This window comes from Mustelus asterias, chromosome 13 (assembly GCF_964213995.1).
Source record: "Mustelus asterias chromosome 13, sMusAst1.hap1.1, whole genome shotgun sequence".
NCBI classification, from domain to species: Eukaryota; Metazoa; Chordata; class Chondrichthyes; order Carcharhiniformes; family Triakidae; genus Mustelus; species Mustelus asterias.
This window is the reverse complement of record NC_135813.1, coordinates 94576996-94596178: the sequence shown is the minus strand read 5'-3', so window position 1 is coordinate 94596178 and position 19183 is coordinate 94576996. Positions and strand designations below refer to the sequence as shown.

The 19183-nt window shown below is 40.4% G+C and overlaps 1 protein-coding gene across 13 annotated transcripts in view; it reads left to right on the top strand.

Moving 5' to 3' along the window:
• Positions 1–15324, top strand: part of git2a (G protein-coupled receptor kinase interacting ArfGAP 2a) — a 72471-nt gene extending 57147 nt beyond the window's left edge. For 6 of the 13 annotated variants that reach the window (XM_078227300.1, XM_078227299.1, XM_078227294.1 and 3 more), the window contains 5 exons: positions 936–1018; positions 2539–2727; positions 5490–5621; positions 9892–9955; positions 12484–15320. In XM_078227300.1, coding sequence (XP_078083426.1) covers positions 936–1018; positions 2539–2727; positions 5490–5621; positions 9892–9955; positions 12484–12696 — 681 coding nt within the window. In that variant the 3' untranslated portion in view covers positions 12697–15320. Of the gene's footprint in view, positions 1–935; positions 1019–2538; positions 2728–5489; positions 5651–9891; positions 9956–12483 lie in introns of all 13 variants that reach the window. The other 7 variants (XM_078227301.1, XM_078227298.1, XM_078227295.1 and 4 more) reach the window with 4 other exon arrangements.
• The last annotated feature ends 3859 nt before the right edge of the window (positions 15325–19183 follow it).

Genomic DNA, 19183 nt, shown 5'->3' with positions numbered 1-19183 from the left:
CACCCACTCCCCTCCCCTTATCTTTAGAACCTCCTACAGTTCTATGTGATTTCTATGCTCCTCTAGTTTGGGCTCTTGAGCACCCCAAATTTTAATTGTTTTACCATTGGCAGCTGTGCCTTCAAAGGCATGAAGGCCCTAACCTCTGGAGTTCCCTCCCTATACCTCTCTACCTCCCTTTCTTCCTTTAAGAAGCTCCTTAAAATCAACATCTGCCCTAATATCTCTTAATGGGGCTAAGTGTCAAATTTTGTTTTGTTAACACTCTTCTGAAAGCCCCTTGGGATGTCTTACTATGTTAAAATTAATATACACATGCAAGTTGATGTAAGGCTGCATTTTTGACCTTCATTGGCTCAGGTTCATAAGAATCTGCTCTTACTGGGATCGTTTATGCTCTGTAACTGTAATATATAACCTTTATCAGGATTTTTTTCTGTTGAGAAATATACTAATGCTTATAAAACATTTTCTTGACATGGTGTACACAATAGACCCTTGGAGTATAAGCAAAATCATGGTAGGCAGAAGGAAGTAAACACTCCCTTTTACTGCACCGCTTTCCTTCTTTCTCTTCCCCCCCCCCTCTCTTTTCTTCCCTCTCTCTCTTCCCCCCACATCCCCCCATTAAAATATGTTTGAATTGCAGCCACGGCAAAACTTGATTCAGAAGACTTGCAAATAATTTTGTTTCAAATTTGGGAATGGGAAATGGAGATCAGTCTTATTTTAAAGAATAAATGCATTGCTTTAATATTGCTTAGTTATTAACCCTCCACTGCATTTTCTGTTACTGACTTCAAGCATTTTGCTCTTTTTGTTTTTAGTTTCTGTCTGAATCAAGATTGTACGTCACCTGATAGTTGTCAATCTGTGTGAACACTTGAGGAGTTACTATGCTTTTTGTATCTTGGGATTTGTTTTAACTTCTTTAGGCATCAAAGCTTGAGAAACAGAACAGCATGCCGGACAGTGACTACGATAATGCAGCAAATGACTTGGAGCCAGATGAGGCTGGGTATGGATTAAGTATAGCACAATAAAGCATTGAGAAGGTCCGCATGATTACCTATGTAGGGTTCAAAATAGCTTAGAAATAATATCCAAACCCCATCTGTCACTGCTTTGCAATTCACCTCTGAATAACATTTTTAGTTTATTGGCAATGGTAATTGAATTAAAGGATAACTTCTTTGGATGTGATTGAGGCGGGGGTAATGCATGCATTTATATAGTTCCCATATGAATCTCGCTGCAATGATATGAAATTTCTCCTTTTAGTCTAGTGGGAAATTCCATTGAACCACTAATAGCATTTGCCACAAGGTCTTTTGGCTTGGTGTCCATTTAATAATTTTTAAAATTTGAATACATGCAGAATTTGAATACATGCAGAATGTATCATCCAAAAGGTGACACAATGTTAAAATGGGAAAAAAGGTAGTGACTTAAGCTACTAATTGTTAGAAGTGGATACATGTTTTTAATCTTGTGTTGTCTAGGTTTCGCTCTTTTTCCATTTGTGTATTTTTAACCCTTGTGACTGTAGTGTGGTATGTTGTATCAGTGCCAAGGGCCATCAGTTTGCATGCATTTATCAGTTAATTCTAGGTTGTGATCACAACAGTTGGAGACTCGGCTATATCCCACTGGAAAATGGGAGAGAATCTCTAATATCCCATGATTACTATTCGTGTATGCCTCTTAAAAATTAGAGTGGTATTGATTGAAATCCGAGGGGTCACCATGCCTTCCAGATTGGGAAAGAACAAAGTATAAAATCCATCCTTCACTTTTATGCAGAGAGAATACACATCTGGATATATTTACTCTCAGCAATGACTAATCAATATTTTTAAACAGGCTATTTTTTTAATTATGGTGGTTAAACATTACTCTGGATGGATTTGATCTTTCACTGCTAGAATGTTTTTAAAATAATTTTATGGAAAGATACCAAGGGAAAGTTGCTCATGCAGCTGATAGAAGACAGAAGTAAAGTCCATTTTTAAAAGATGATAAAGATTGTTAGTACCTAACAATGACCTTCAGCCTGGATATGCATTTCAAAAAGCTGTCGCTCCCTATACGGCGCAGCTATTATCTTCAGAGGTAGCCTGGAATATAAATGACCAAATCTATATGTCTCTAGAACAGGAAACACCCTCTCAGAATGTGTGTTTTTGCAACCTCTGGTTGAGACAAGGCAGCGTTGCTGGCAAGGGTAGCGATTTAATATGGGAGGCTAGTGTGGACATCTAAGAGAAGTTTAGGCCCAGTAAGGAAAGTTGTAACATTAACATATTTGACACTATCAGACCAGGATCATACTATTCATAATATAAATGGAATACTATTCTTTTGAAACAAAGAAATGTTCTCTTCTCGCCCAACAATTCTGCAGTTAGTGAAGTCGAGGGTATTGTAAATAATTTGTACGTTGAAATATCGGTATATTTGAGTTCCTACCTGTTAAAGGAGAGTGTTAGTCTCAATTAAAATAAATTACTTGTTTTGTTTCTTCTTGCCTAATGTAAGCTCTTGCCGAAAGGGTAAGCTAAAAAGCGTAGGACGGCATGAAGAGAACCCTATGCTGGAGTTGGATAATCCAGATGCAGAACCAGATTCCACACTCCCAAGCACAGAGGATGTAATTCGGAAAACAGAACAAATCACCAAAAATATTCAGGAGCTGCTGCGAGCTGCACAGGAAAACAAGCATGACAGGTAAACTGATTTATTTTGTCTTAGTATGGATTTTGAATGCACAAGTAGCATGCAAGATTAACCAGATGTAGAGCTGGATATCACAAGTGTACATGTGGATGCCGATGCCATATCTACAGATGATGTTGATGAAAAAGCAGAGAGGAGTCAACGATGCACTTAGGAACACTGGATGTAATGGTACGAGAGTGGGAAGAGCCTTACTCGAGGTACTGTGACTGCAATCAAATAGGTAAGCTCTTGCCAATTGTGGAATCAAATGAGGGAAGGTCCACTGTGCTGGACTGTAGAAATGTTGGAGGATGATGTCTGTAGTCAACTATATCAAAGGCTGCTAAGAGGTCAAGGAGGGAAAATGCACCAGAGTCAAAGAGGATGGTATCTGAATTTACTTGGGTCCATTCGGGTCCTACACCAAGTGGAAATTTAATTGCAGAGATTCAAATGGAGCTGCAGAAAAGATGAGCAATGATTTCAGAAGCAACAATGCATTCAAGGACATTAGAGAGGAAAGAGAGGTTGGAGCCGGGGCAACAAGCCGAGAGGAGTCAAGTGCATGTTTTTTGGGAAGGTGGAGTGGGAGGAGTTGATGATGACAGTGATGGCCAACAGCAACAGAAAGGCGATTTTCATCTCATCAATCTGGACTGGATTTGAAATCATAGAAATCATAGAAACTCTACAGTACAGAAAGAGGCCCTTCGGCCCATCGAGTCTGCACCGACCACAATCCCACCCAGGCCCTACTCCCATATCCCTACATATTTACCCCCTAATCCCTCTAACCTACCCATCTCAGGACACTAAGGGCAATTTTAGCATGGCCAATCAACCTGACCCGCACATCTTTGGACTGTGGGAGGAAACCGGAGCACCCGGAGGAAACCCACGCAGACACGAGGAGAATGTGCAAACTCCACACAGACAGTGACCCAAGCCGGGAATCGAACCCAGGTCCCTGGAGCTGTGAAGCAGCAGTGCTAACCACTGTGCTACCGTGCCGCCCCTACTGTGCTACCGTGCCGCCCCTTGAATCTGGATCCCAGAGTGAAAGACTTATCTGTTCCTCTGTGCCATCCTGTTCTTTGATTTTTTTTTTTCCTGCGAATATGACAAGTCTATAACCAAATCATTGTGTTTATATAATGGCACAAGTTAATGTTGCCTATCCCTTTAGGATGTGGCTGTAGTCTAAGCATCTCCCATATGCCTTCTATATATATCAATGTGAAAAATGTATGTGTGAATGCATCTAAGTTTCAGCTGTGTGATCCCACTGTTATGTGGTTTGTGATTTGACAGCTTTCTAAACCGTACAAAGGGGTATTAAGCTGTTTTTGCAACTTATATATTATTAAGGTGGTATTGTCGTCGTCATCATCATATCTCCTTTTAATCATCCAGTTCAGTGCACAATGTGTGTTTTATGAATTTATTTCCTTTGTGTTTTTTCCTAATTTTCTTCCTCCTCCTTTGCTAGAGGTGCTGATTAGTGTTAATGAGCACACCAGTACTCCAGTGATTAGCCCAAATGAACATTATTTTGTGGATTGTTTTTCTTTTCAAACTTTGTGGTGTCCTGGGCTTTAGGCCATAAATGTTCACTTGGGTCTTTCAGTATTATTTTTAGCAAAATCTTTACATGAATCCAGACACCAATTTGTTTGTGGAAAGCCACCACAACTGAGCCTGATGCCGGCATCTGCATTTGCAAATATAGCATAGACGGGTTTACTTCTCGCTTCTTTCCTGAAAGTGATGCCTCCATGCCGAGTTGTGCTTCCACAGACCTCTTCTATTGCCACACCCAACTTACCATTATTCATATATCAATCACGAAGGTGGGAAACTTGGCCACTAAAGCTAAGCCAGATGCTATCCATGGGCCCACATACTCCAGCAGAGATCACTAGAGACATATCAGAAAGGAGGATTTCCTTTCCCTAAGGGTTGAACCTGGGACCTTATGAACATTCGTTCATCTGGTCACCAGATAATCCTGCTGAGCCATTTGGCATTTTTTTTTTTCTCTTTCTGTTCCAGGAATGCGGAGATTAACTACAAGTATTCCCACAGCACACCCTAGCTAAGATCAATGTCACCAGGGTTCAAACCAGGATTGTCCTGGTCTCTGTGGCTTATTTCCACACCTTGCAGGCTATTTATGCCATCATAAAATATCAAGTCTTCGTTATACCAGAGAGTACTGACTTGGGAGGACTTGCTGATCCTAAAGCCTTAGGAAACTAAATTAATATTGGTACTGGAACAAATGATTGGTATTTTTGGCACAAAAAGAGTGTAGCCCCTCTGTATTTGATGTCTGCCCTTTCTCTGTAGATTTTGTTCTGTCCCATAAAGTTTACAGACTTTCTTGTCATCGATCAAGTTAATATATTCACATGCAGGCACAGGTGTTTTGATCCATCACACTGTCTTTTTAATTTATTTCGGAAGCCTACATTCACCATTCTCATCTGTTGTTGATGCTGTTTAAGAAACATGTCAACAAAATGAAAAAGTAAAAAGGAAGTGGGTCTGAATCTACTACTAAGTTTGCAGTATATATGTGGATATATTGGAATTGTCAGAGTTGTGTGCACTCTGCTACTGGCTATAGTCCACACTGTTTCCATTTGAAGTCTTTCATTTTAATTTCATTCCACTTGTAGTTTGATTTCATTTGTGCAATCACTTCTTTCTTTTTCTCTCCCTTTCTCTTCCCTATCTGCTTCCGATCCTTATTTTTCCCTCCGTTCCAGCAGACAGATTGAACGGGAGAGCCTGCGCAAATTCAGGCACAGCCTCGGCTGTTTCAGTACGTTGGTTCTGCGGGCCGACAAAACTTCCCTTCAGCCTCTGACCCTGCAGCAGCAGCCTGACCCTGCCACCTGGTACTCTGACCTCTGTCTCTGCCTCCCAGGCACTCCATCTTTTCTCTTCTTCCCTGCATGATTGTCATTGCGGTTTGTTAACAGAAGTAATGAGCCTAGTGGAAAGAAAATTAAATACAGTGGCCACTACAGAAATGATGCACACAAACTTAACAATGGCCAGAAACGACAAAATAATTGATTCGTATTGCATTTGCATATTGAGATGACTATACACTAAAATGGTAATTGTCATGTGCATTACAATGGATGAAAAGGTAGCCTCTTTGGCTTTAGCTTTCCACTGGTTCAGTTTATAAGTGCAAAACATAGTATGTAACAAGCCATGCAACAAGAAAATTCCAGAGCTAGGTCTGTGCTGACTTGTTAAATTGACTCTCTTAAATTGGCTACCAGGGCTCTGAGCAAGCAAAAAACAAAATCAGCCATGATTTTGACCTTTAATTGCATCTCGTGGCTTCTGCTAGAAAGTGTCAATATTTGAATATCAGATGAGGACAGATTAGGATTTAGCTGTGATATCCTTGAGCACTGATGTCCACTGTTGAAGTTAAAATGGACTATTGTGTGAAGTGACAGATTTTGGAGCCACACCCTCTTCAGAAGAGGTGTTATTTTACCTGAATACCTTTGGATTTATTTCCAACATTGATCACATGTTGTCATGGAGTGTGCCTTCAATGAGTTGGTATTGCCTGTACACCAGAGACACATGTGGCCAACTCTCCAAAATCAAAAAGGAGATACCAAAATGGACACAGATTATTTTGTTATGGGAGTAGCCTCTGAAAACCATACTATAGTCTTGTGACTTCCAAGAAACTAGACCTGCCACTTGTTTTAATTTGAAAGTGTGCATCTCCCTTAGCGGGTAAATAGATTGTCTAGTGTGGCATTGAACCATGCAGAATTGGAAGATCCCAGGTTGTGTTGTGTTATCTCATCTCAATCATTACAATGTGAGGAGTGCCTCAACTCATCTTTTGCCCACTGAGTTAGGGAAAGGAGGCAATGTCAACCCAAATTTCAGTATTCCTGCTGGATACTTGTGGATGTCAGAGAAGAAAAGGATCAGTGCTCCTATGTCAAATAGCTTCCTATATTTATCCATGCTTGCACATGAAGAATAGCTATATGGGTGAAGTGTTGCAGGGCTGATAGAACCCCACAACTTGATTTCATGTTTTGTTTTGGGTGGGGGAAGGAATAAAATCTCCATGTAAAATAATACATATTTCAACAGTTCGATCTACTTCAATAAATTTTACAGTTCGTGTAACTCTTGCCAATCATAAATGTCCCTCCTAACATTTTCCAAATATTGGCATGCCGAATAATTACTAGCACTACTTAGAACATGAACGCTTTTGGATTGGCCATTTAATGCACTGCTTACATATATCCTGTGCTAGTAACATTTTTTTAATTTAAAAGCCAGCCAACTGTTTAGCCTGCTAACTATCATTGTGATTAGTTTTGTCTCTTGAGAGAAATGCCAAATAGAATCTAACAGCCTGACGCATGGAGTGAGAACTGATTGACCTCAATGTGGCCTTTACCGAGTCAAATTCCTGTTGCTGAATAGTACATGTGTGGAAGTCTTCTGCTGCCCACTCTGTTCTCTCTCTCTCTCGCATGAGTTGAGGCTACAGATTGGGCTTGGGTGAACAGGGTAATGATCTCAGAAATCAATACAAAACAGTTCACAGCAGGTCAGAATCAGTACATTTCATTTCCTTTGACACCCTCTTGTTAAACAAACTTTATTAGTCCTCTGTCTGTTCACCAAGTACACTTGCATTACGTATAGCGTTTGTAAAGTTGAAATATAGGTTTTTCATTTATTTTCTTTGCTACTGATTATGTATTCCCCCGCACCAGTTGTTTTAGACAAGTGTAACAGTTAGCTCCCCTCTCTCCCTGGCCTGCATAGCATCCTCTTATATAAAGACAGATGCAAAGTACTTGTTTAATATCTCTGCTATTTCTCCAGCCTCCAGGTGCATGACTCCTTTTTTTATCCCTAATCAGCCTCTTTTATCACCCTATTATTATTTGTATGCTTACAGCAGACCTTGGCTTCTTAGCTGCCAGTCTCTTTTCATGCTCCCGTCTTGCTTTTCTTATCAGTTTTTCATTTCCCCTCTGGCCTTTCTATATTCAGCCTGATTCTACATTGTATTTTCTACCTGGTATCTGTCACACGCACACTTCTCCCTTTTCATCTTCACCTCTACCACTCTTGTAATCCAGGTTGCCCTAGGTTTATTTGTCCTACCTTTCCTGTTCAAGGGAATATACCTTGACATTGCCTGCAATGTTAACATTTTGAAGGTGGCCCAATGTTCAGTCATAGTTTTTTCTGCCAGCTCTGCATGTATACCTATACCTTGGGGACTGCACCAGTTCAAGAAGGCAGCTCACCACCATCTTCTTGAGGGCAACTTGAAATAGGCAACAGCAAGCTGAAAAACAGCGATGCCCGCATCTCGTAAATGAATTTTTAAAAATTCTCTCCCTCCAGTACTGTAATACCATCTTTCATCAATATTGCCACTCCGCCCACTTTTTTTTCCTTTCCTGTCTCTCGTAAATACCTTGTACCTAGGAATATTTAGTGCCGAGTCCTGCCCTTCTTTGAACCAGGCCTCCTTTATAACAATATAATTGTTCCATACTGGAATTCCATACTGGAATTGAGTCCTTTGTTGGAGAATTGAAAACTCTCAGTCTTGTAAATTCTAGTAGTCCTATTGACACACCCAGAACAGTTTGAAGTCAGAACAGTTTCCCAGAACCCCAGGTAGACTCTGGTCAAGCCACCAACGGCAGATTTTCTACTCCAGGAAGGCTTTCAGCTAACCCGCAGAATTTACAAAACCAGGGAGAGAGAGACTTCTTTTCAGCTTGCTGTCCCTTCTAAAACTAACCCAAACCTACAGCTGCAAACTGAAAATGAAAAACACTCCTATCACCTGATCTGCCAACCAGTTTTTCTCCTAACAATGCAGAGTCATAAATATCCCAGTAAAAATAAACAATTCCCCGTTTAAGCAGCAGTAAAAGGACATCTCCAGCCAGCAACATAATGAAAAAACTACTGAAGCCAAAAAGGCCTGCTTGCAAATGCAGAAAATAAGATTAGGAAAAAAAATCTCTTAAAGGTACACTAATGTCACACACGCACATTAATCCTGATTTAGGCATTTTTATGCCCTGTCACTGGGATAGTATGCATATTTTGCACTTTTAACATTTTTTCGAGAGATTTTTAACTAAGTTAAATTTTAACATTGCATAGGTGTAAGTTAACCATAAGAAAGTTGATTCCATAAGGGGTCTTAGCTGGGAGAAGGATAGGAGGTGTAATCAAGCATTTTTATTTTGGAATGTGGTTCGATGGGACCTGGTAGCTTGAGTAACTAGCTATTCTTAATGTGAGTTTGGGATACAAACATTGGCAAGTGAAGGGCATCGCAACCATGCCTAATCCTCACCCGCATACAAACTATCCAGCAGCAGTGAGTGGACCGAATCTAGAACCCTCACCAAGGAACACTGAGATTAGTTGTAATGCCTCAGTTATTGTAAAGCCTCTGTTATTGTCCTGACTGAGATCAACCAACTCTACCCAAGTCTTGTATATTAGTACCAAACTGACCACACAGTGGAAGTCACCAAGCTTTTGGAGAATCCCATACCATTGTTTAAAAATATGTGGATGTTCATCCTATTTAGAAACAGCATCAAGCCCAAACTTTGTGTCTTTGATGTATCATGGAGTCTTAGCCACAGGTTTAAATTAACGTTCCCTTAATTTAAGCTATGTCCCTAAGTTAATTTGAGTTTGTTTATTTGGTTGGTACCTAAAAGAGATACCAACAATGTTCTTGTCCTAAGGTTTATCCACCAGTGAGGCAATGGCATTAAGAACAGCTATTTCCAGACCAAAAGTACAAAATTCAGTCAATACAAACCAATTATTAAGAAATTTAAGCACAAGTAAACCTGTGTTAGGTGGGCTTTGTGGGCCCGATTGTCAGCACTTGAGGGCCAGATTGGACACCCTGCCATAGAGAATCATTGGCATTGCATGTCCCATCTCAATCCCTGGATTAATTTGTTAAATGGCCATACTATTAGTGTAGACTTGCTTGAATATTGCTTTAATTCCAGTCACCCAGCAGTATATTAATTGAGTGATTAATGGTTTTTCTTTTTTTTCCCTTTTCCCCTATGTCCTCTGCTGTTTTGCTATTTCACCCATTAGCTTTATGCCCTGCTCGGAAAGGATACATGTTGCTGTAGCTGAGATGGCAGCTCTTTTTCCAAAGGTGAGTCATTTTTAAAAATATATATATTTTAGTTTCCCTAAACAAAATGATGTTAATTCCAATAAGTAAAATCTTCAGGTAAAGTTAAATGATTGGTCAAATGACAAGCTAGAAGCTGCTAGTTCAGGTTGGAAAAGAGAATTGGAAAGGATGAAAGGTAGCATGAGTCTAGTGAAGGCTGTGGAAAGTTAAGAGATCTGAAAGGTCATTCATTCCATCGCTTTAGGATGTTCTAGGACAATCTGTACGTACTTTATCTACTGTCTCCTGGTGAGAGCTCAAATTATTGTTTATAAGTGGTTCCATAATGTCACACCTGGCAATGGAAATACTGAACAAAGGCAACCTTCTGGTGGCCTCACTGATCTGATACCAAGCCAGGAAGTTCTGCAAATAGTCCAGAGTACATTTAGTGATTGACCTGCAGGCAAGACTACTAATCCAACATAGTGGTAAATCTACAAATGAGTTGATACTGTCCCTACTTGGCACCAAGTAAATCCTGCAAGTCAGTGCCTTGATTGATAAGGTGGTCCTGGCAGTAAAGCAGTAAGAAATTTACTGGCTGTGTGGCTCTAGTATAGCTGACTAAACTCCAGAACTGATGTTGCCAACTTGCCCTTCGTATTTAGATTAGTGGGATGTCTTCTTTAGAGGACAGTGCAAACTTCACATCAAAGGAAAATATGCAGATGCTAGAAATCTGAAATAAAAAGAATGCTGGAAATATTCGGTAGGTCAGGTAGCAGATATAGAGGAAGAAACAGAATTAGCATTTCAGTTTCTATTCATTATTGGGATGTGGGCATCGCTGGCTAGGCCAGCATTTATTGCCCATCCCTAGGTGCCTTTGAGAAGGAGGAGTTGCGCTGCCTTCTTCAGCAGTTGCAGTACCTGAGGTGTAAGTACAGTGCTATTAGGGAGGGAATTCCAGGAATTTGACCCAGCAACAGTGAAGGGACGTTGATATATTTCCATGTCAGGATAGTGTGTGACTTGGAGGGGAACCTTCAGGTGGCGTTCCCATGTGTCTGCTAACCTTGGTCTTCTGGATGAAAGTGGTTGTGGGTTTGAAAGGTTGATGACCTTGCATCTCTAACCTTTTCCAGTTTGGATGAAAGAGTTTTGAGTAAGTGCAGAGGCAAGGAAAGGTGAAGAGGGAATGTGTGTGATAGAGTAGATGGCAGAGCAGATTAAATGAAGAAAGTGATAATGGTGCAAGCCAGAGAGCGGTAATAAGACAAGAAAATAAATGAAAGATGGGTCTGGAGAAGCTGAAAATCCTACACAAGTAGGATCATTGCCAGCAATTACCGTCTGAAGAGTTGGCAGCAGTAGTTATAATCTGAAATTGTTGAACAAGTGTTGAGCTCAGAAGTCTGTGAAATGCTTAATTGCAAGATATGGTGCTGTTCATCGAACTTGCATTCAGCTTCATTAGGACTGAAGGCTGAGCGCAGAGGTCAGAGTGAGAATGAAGCTGTGAATTATCATGGCAAATGACTGGAAGCACGCTTGCAGATTGAATGGAGCTGTTCTGCAAAGTGATTAAATTATCTGCGTTTGGTTTTTCTGCTGTGGAGTGGTCTATATCATGAACACCAAATGCAGTACATTAATGTGAATGAAGTCCAACTCTTCTCCCCCCCACCCCCCCCCCCGCCCAAACCACTGTTCTAACTTTTTTCCCCATTCTAAAGAAAGGTTATCAACTGAAACATTAACATGATCACTGCTGCAATAACTTCAAAGGCAACTAGTTGTGGTTTCAAGTTATTACCAATGATATTTATATATACACACACACACAAACAAGGGTCTGACAGAACTGCAACACATCTCTATTCTCTGCTCCTCCCTGGCTCCAACTGAGGTGTCTCCAGACCAGGACACGTGCCATTGCACCCAATTGGCTCATCTTCCTGCACTGTCTCTCCATTGGAGTCTGGTCTGATCATGTAGCCTTCAGGGTCTCCTCCCTTAAAGGGACCACGCTACCACAGCTACCTGTGTGTACCCCTCCATAGCTCGGTGTGGGAATTTTATATATGGTCATTAATTCTGTGCATACCAGAAACCCAACTGATCAAAGTAAAGTTACTACATATCTCATAGAATCCTACTGTGCAGAAGGAGGCCATTTGGCCCATAGTGTTTGCACCGACCACAATCCCACCCAGGCCCTATCCCCATAACCCCATGCATTTACCCTAGCTCGTCCCCATGACACTACGGGACAATTTAGTATGGCCAATCCACCTAACCCGCACATCTTTGGACTGTGAAAGGAAAGCGGAGCATCCGGAAGAAACGCACGCAGACAGTGACCCAAGCTGGGAATCAAAGCCGGGTCCCTGGTGCTGTGAGACAGCAGTGCTAACCACTGTGCCACCCCAGTATTGTTAGATTTTCTAATTTTTTGTCACATTATCGGGACTTTGAAAACAGTGCATATTTTTCTGTTGATTACATGGGTTGTTAAGTTGTGTGGAGAGTAACAAATCAAGACTGTTTCTGTCACTGTGTAGAAACCTCGTTCAGAGATGGTTCGGGTCTCACTGAGGCTATTAACTTCGAGCGCGTACAGACTCCAGTCAGAATGCAAGAAAGCACTGCCGGCAGAACCTGGTCCCACATCTGACATCCAACTGGTAACACAGCAAGTGATCCAGTGTGCATATGATATTGCCAAGGCAGCCAAACAACTCGTTACCATAACAACAAAAGAAAACAACAACTGATTAGTTTTTCTTCCCCTTTTTTATTTACAGATTTTTTTATATAAAAGTAAACTGTTCTGGATATGTACCAGAATTGGTCTGGGCTTTCTGTCAGTATTATGTTTGCATGCTTTTTTAATATTATTTACAATTTTGGGTATTAAAATACCTTCCTTCTGCCCTATATGTTTGCAGCAGTTATGCTATTTTTTCTGGGTGCTATTTTCATTATTTGACCTGAATACCTGCTGGCAAAATATTGCTTTCTGGGAGTTAAAGCAGGCAGATAACAGTTGGTTAGAATTGTGCGTATAACTGAAATGTATCGGTAACAGCAGAAATATGTAGAAACTAAAGTTCAACAGTATTTTCTAAATTATGCAAAGTCAGGGAAACATTGTTTAAAGTTGCTGCATTGGATTTGGGGGGGGGGGCTAGAAAGGATATTTGTATGCACCAAAGCTATAAATAAGGTTTGAATTATTGAGCAAGCTTGGTAATGGTACAGGACCCATAGTGAGGGAAACAAATGAAAGTTGCAATGGGTATGGTAGAGGGCAAGGGAAGTCAGTATGTTTTTGATAGGTGATGTCGAACTTGGGTTTAGAAAGTCTTTAGATTGTATAAGGAAGGGGATAAAGATCAGGCACCAGGCTGATGTTGAAAGGTTTTAATGGTCAAACTTCCTGGGATTATGAAAGTGACCAGAGATTTTAGCTGAAACCAAAAGACTGTAGCTTATTGCTCTGCACTTGAAGTGAGTATTACCTGAAGTGGAAATAAAATGCAGGACTATAGGGAAAGAGCAAGGGAGTGGGACTAACTGGGTAGCTCCTTCGAAGAGCCAGCACAAATGCGATGGGCTGAATGGTACTGCACAGAAGCAGGCTATTCAATAAGTTATGAAATATTTACAGAGAGCAGGTCCATATTTATTTAGCTTTAGTAAGTGGGCTAAATCTAATTTTTTAAAATCACGTTTTCTACTTTGTCAGCAGGATATTATCGAAGTTCTGTTGATCACGATTCACAATATAACTGTTTTTAGTTTTTGTTTACTGTTTCAATGGAGCATTACACTATCATAAATAATTGCTAATGAATTCTCACGTACGTGAATAGTTTTAACCATGCTCCTTCGTTCAGCAACATGCACAAATTTTAACCCAGGGGCTGTATAAATCAGATTGGTCAAAGCATAATTTAACTAAAAGCCATACTCATCATTGCTTTGTGCAATTTGTACCTCATAATATTATAGCTTTTGACCGACATGACTGACAGCATTGTATTTATGCAATGTATAACCAACCCTTTAGATTAATTAGGCTTTTTCTGTGGAAGATATTTTGCATTTTCATGTTCATATTATGAATGCAGAGGCTATTTATCGTCCATCCTTTGCCTGTCATTGTACAATATTTTTGGTCAGTTCATTCTAAGGATGATGGTTTACTTTTAGTTGGTAAACCTTTAATGTTGACTAAATTTGTGAAATGGTCAGTAAATTGTAGTGAAATTTATAACACTTTTTGCATTAAATTCCCATTGCTGTAAAACTGTGCATCTCAATCAGCTGCAGTGTTTAAAACCCTTCTGGCATGGGGATTTCAACCTTTAGATGCAGAACCCAAAACAGACGAGACTAGCACAACCTCGTTTAGACCGGTGTAGCTGTGGCTTCCAATTCTCCTTGATGGTAAGTGAATTAGCAGATAGAGGAATGGGGAAGTTGCCAAATTTTTATGCAAGTGATTTTGAAACGGTTAAACTGGGCATCCCAGTTGATTTTGTATTGATGATTGAATCTGCACCTAGACTAATGTAATGCAAAATATGGTGTGGATTTGAACTGGCAGGACCAGTCCAGAAGTGCACTTCCTGCCAGCAACTCAGTGTCATTGCTAGCAGTTGTGAGATGGGAGGGGCAGGGATCAGCATGGGAGACTTCCCAAGTCATTATAGTCATGTGTGTAAAGGAGAAACTGTGGTGGGAGAAGGTAATGAGAACATTTAATGAAGAAAGGGGTTAATCACAATTGCACATGTTTGTCCTGAGCGTAGTAACGGCAGTCAGTTTATGAACTTTTAGTTAGGTTCAAAGTGGGAGAATGGAAAAGTCAGTAAGATGGGTAGATATTTGATTTGTGATTGAGGCAAGCACATTCGTATATTCATGCAGGTTGTACTCAGGATCTTCTTATTTGGAACATGAAAAATGAAGGGGAAAGATTATTTTCAGGCGAGGGTGGGCTTTGTGGTACTGTTAATTGATAATTAAATGTTCCTAATAAATGACTACACTGGGATTGGCACTACCAAACTACAGCATGAAATCTAGGCGCCAATGTAGTTCTGGGGTTGGACTTGACAAATTTTCCAGTGTTAGTCTACTTTCTCTGTACCAAGGACTAGCAACCTTGGGGGCAGGGGGGTGTACTAAGATTTTTTTCACTTTTCTCTCCCCAGAATGAGTGAATCCCCTACATATCTTTGCACTGTACCTGTCATATGGCTCTTCCTGTATAATATTTGTCACTTTCAGCAGCTAATGGCTATATGGAAACCAATTAAGCATGGAATTGTGTACAGTTTGTAATGATGTGTTTACTCTGATTTATTAAATACATTACATGATGTACGTACAGTATCCTCTGGATTATTTTCTTTCTATACTCCATTCATTCTTTAGACTTTCATTTATTGCAATTACTAGATTATTGTAACTGGATCAAGACAGAACCCGTAGAAACATTAACATACAGATGGATCAGGTGTGCAGGTCCACAAGTGGGAACACGGGTTGCCAAGGTGATTAAGAAGGTTATGGCATGCTTGCCTTCATCAGCTGGGGCATTGAGTACAAGAGTTGGGAAATCAGGTTGCAGCTATATAAAACCTTGGTTAGGCCGCATTTGGAGAATTGCGTGCAGTTCTGGTCACCACATTCCAGAAGGATGTGGAAGCTTCGGAGAGAGTGCAAAGAAGGTTCACCAGGATGGTCTCGAGGCTGTTGGCGATGAGGAGAGGTTGAATAAACTAGGATTGTTTTCACTGGAAAGACGGAGGCTGAGGGGAGACTTGATAGAGATCTACAAAATTGAGAGGCATAGACAGGGTGGATTGTCTGAGGCTTTTTCCAAAAGTGGAAGTGTCAATTACAAGGGGGCACAGTTTTAAGGTGAGAGGGGAAAGTTTAAGGGAGATGTGTGGAGGAAGTTTTTCACGCAGAGAGTGGTGGGTGCCTGGAACGTGCTGCCAGAGGAGATGGCAGAAGCAGCCACATTAGCAACATTTAAGAGGCATCTGGATAGGTACATGAATAGGGAAGAAATAGAGGGATACGGACTGAGTCGGGGCAGAAGGCTTTTTTTTAGTTTAGTTAGGGCATCACGATCGGCACAGACTTGGAGGGCCGAAGGGCCTGTTCCTGTGCTCTACTTTTCTTTGTTAATATTAATGTGTGTGTATTTAAATATCTTACATTGGATAGTATAACATAACTTTGCTTCTTTAATATAATAAAATGCCCCAAAGTGCTGAACAAAAAACAAAGTATGACACCAGACTTCTTGGTCAGATGACCAAAAGCTTGGTCAAAAATATAAATTTCACTGAGTGGCTTCAAGGAGGACACAGGTGGTGAGCTGCAGGGAGGGATTTCCAGAGCTTAAGGCCTAGGCAGCTGAAGGCGGGACTATCAGTGAAACAAATGAAATAAGGGATGATCAAGGGGCCAAAATTAAATGAGCACATATCTTGGGGAGGCAATGGAAGAGTTAAAAACAAGAGTGAGCATTTAAAAGTTAGGACGTTATTGCTTGTCCTGGAGTGAATGTAAGTAACCAGGAATTCTGTAGTGAACGTAACTCACTTCCTGATGTCCCAAAGCTTGTCTGCAATCTACAAGGCAGGATGTGTTGGAATACACTGCACTTACCTGAATGAATACAACTCCAACAATACTCAAGGTGCTTGATACCATCCAAAACAAAGCAGCCCTCTTGATTGGCAATCTATCCATACGAACTGGCAGCAGGAGTAGGCCACTGAGCCCCTCAAACTTGCTCCACCATTCAATAAGCTTACAGCTGAGTTGATTGTAACCTCAACTCCACTTTCCCCCCTGCCCTGATAACCTTTCAGCCCCTCTGTCTGAAAAATATTCTAAGACTCAGCTTCCACTTATTACTCAGCTATTAATTTAAACACCTTCCAAACAGTCCAGTTTAATGAGACAGACAAACGAACAGCCGCCTACTCTTTAATTCATTCAACAATCTCCCTTAACACTTTAGGTACCAAATCAAACTTAAACAGTTGCAACTCTTCTACTGAACTTTAACTCTTAACTGAACACTAACTTTAAATATTTAACTGAAAATAGATACTAAGTTTAAGAAAAACCTTGGCCAAGAATATTCCCAATGTAGAATTGTGGTTCTTTCTCTGAAGAATCCTTCAGGGCACGCTTACAATGGTGAATCTCTATAGCGTTATCATTGGCAAACAAAGGACTGCACATATCTTTTATCTACAAATTCCTTCAAATGCTTCCAGAAATTTCTCTGTCATCCAGCCAATTGTGTAACCATAAACCAATCACGGCTCGAACAGTCAATGAAATTACTTGTAAACTCCGCCATTGTGCTTAGTTCAAATGGCACATCCTTCACATGTAGGCAATACCATCGATGCCATCGTGTCTACTCAAAAGTAAACAACTTTCCATATTTGGTCAACATAAGAGGCTTCAGATCAGTTCTCAGACCAAGATCCCTGACTCGGAACTCTATGACCTGCATCTGGGTTTAATTATAAGTTGACCAAACATCCCAGCATGCTTGGCTCTCAGCCAGAATAGCCATTTTAAAGTCAATATTGCTGCTATTGTTGTTAAATCATTGTTGCAGTAGTTATTTCTCCACCTACACACTGCCTTTTGGAGAAGAGAATTCCAATGTGACTCCACCCACAAAAATATTTCTCCTCATCTCTGTCTTAAATGGCCGACCACTTGTTTTAAAACAGTTCTAGATTCTCCCAGAAGTGGAAACATCCTTTCCATATCCACCCGGTCAAGACCCCTCAGGATCTTGTGTGTTTTAATCAGGTTGCCTCTTACTCTTCTAAATTCCAGTGGATACAAGTCTAGCCTGTCCAACCCTTCCTCATGAGACAGCCTGCCCATTCCAGGTATTAGTCCAGTCAACCTTTTCTCTGAACTGCTTCCAGTTTAAATAAATCCATCCTTAAATAGACTAATATTGTAAGTAATACTCCAGATGTACTCTCACCAATGTTCTGTATAACTGAAGCATAACATCCCTACTTTTGTATTTGATTTCTCTTGCAATAACCGATTTCCTGTCTCAATAACTGATAACTTTGCTAATTACTTGCTGAACCTGCATACTAGCCTTTTACAATTCATGCACTAGGACATCCCTCTGCATCTCCAAGCTCTGCAATCTCTTGCCTTTGAGAGACTTTTTTATTCTTCCTGCCAAAATGGACAATTTCACATTTTCCCACATTATACTTCATTTGCCAGAATTTTGCCCAATCACAACCTATCTACTTTATAGCCTTATTATGTCCTCTTATTAACTCACTTTCCTATCCATCTTTGTGTCATCAGCAAATGCAGCAACCAAACTTCTGGCCCCTTCATCTAAGTCATTTATATAAATTGTGAAAAGCTAAGGCCACAGCGCTGATCCCTGTGGCACACCACCACACGACGCATCTTGCCATCAGAAAATGACCCATTTATGCCTACTGCCTCCTGTTAGCTAGCGAATCGTCTATTCATGTCAATATGTTCCCCTGTACACCATGATATTTTTTCCGCAATAACCTTTGATGTGGCATCTTATTAAATGCCTTCTGGAAATCTAAGTACAATACACACACGGATTTCCCCTTTATCTACAGCATGTGTTACTTTAAAGAACTCCCATAAATTGGTTAAACATGATTTCCCTTTCACAAAACCATGTTGACTTTGCCTTATTACCTTGAATTTATCTCTAAATGTCCTGCTATAACACCTTTAATAGTTTCTAACATTTTTCTTATGACAGATGTTAAGCTAACTGCCTGTAGTTTCCTGCTTCCTGTCTCCCTCCCTTTCTGAATAAAGGAGTCACATTCGTTATTTTCCAATTTGAAGGAACCATCCCTGAACCTAGGGAATTTTGAAAAATTAAAAACCAATGCATCAACTATCTCACAAGCCACTTGTTTTAAGACCCTAGGATGAATTCCATCAGGGCCCTGGAACTTGTCAGCCTGCAGATCCAACATTTTGCTCAGTACCACTTCCCTGGTGACTTATTTTCTTGAGTTCGTCCCTCCCTTCCAATTCCTGAGTTGCAGCTATTTTGTTACTTGTATCCTCTATAATGTAGAATAATGCAAAATACCTGTTAAATTCATCTCCATCTTTTACATTATTAATCCTCTAGACTCATTTTCTACAAGACCAATGCTCACTTTAACTTTT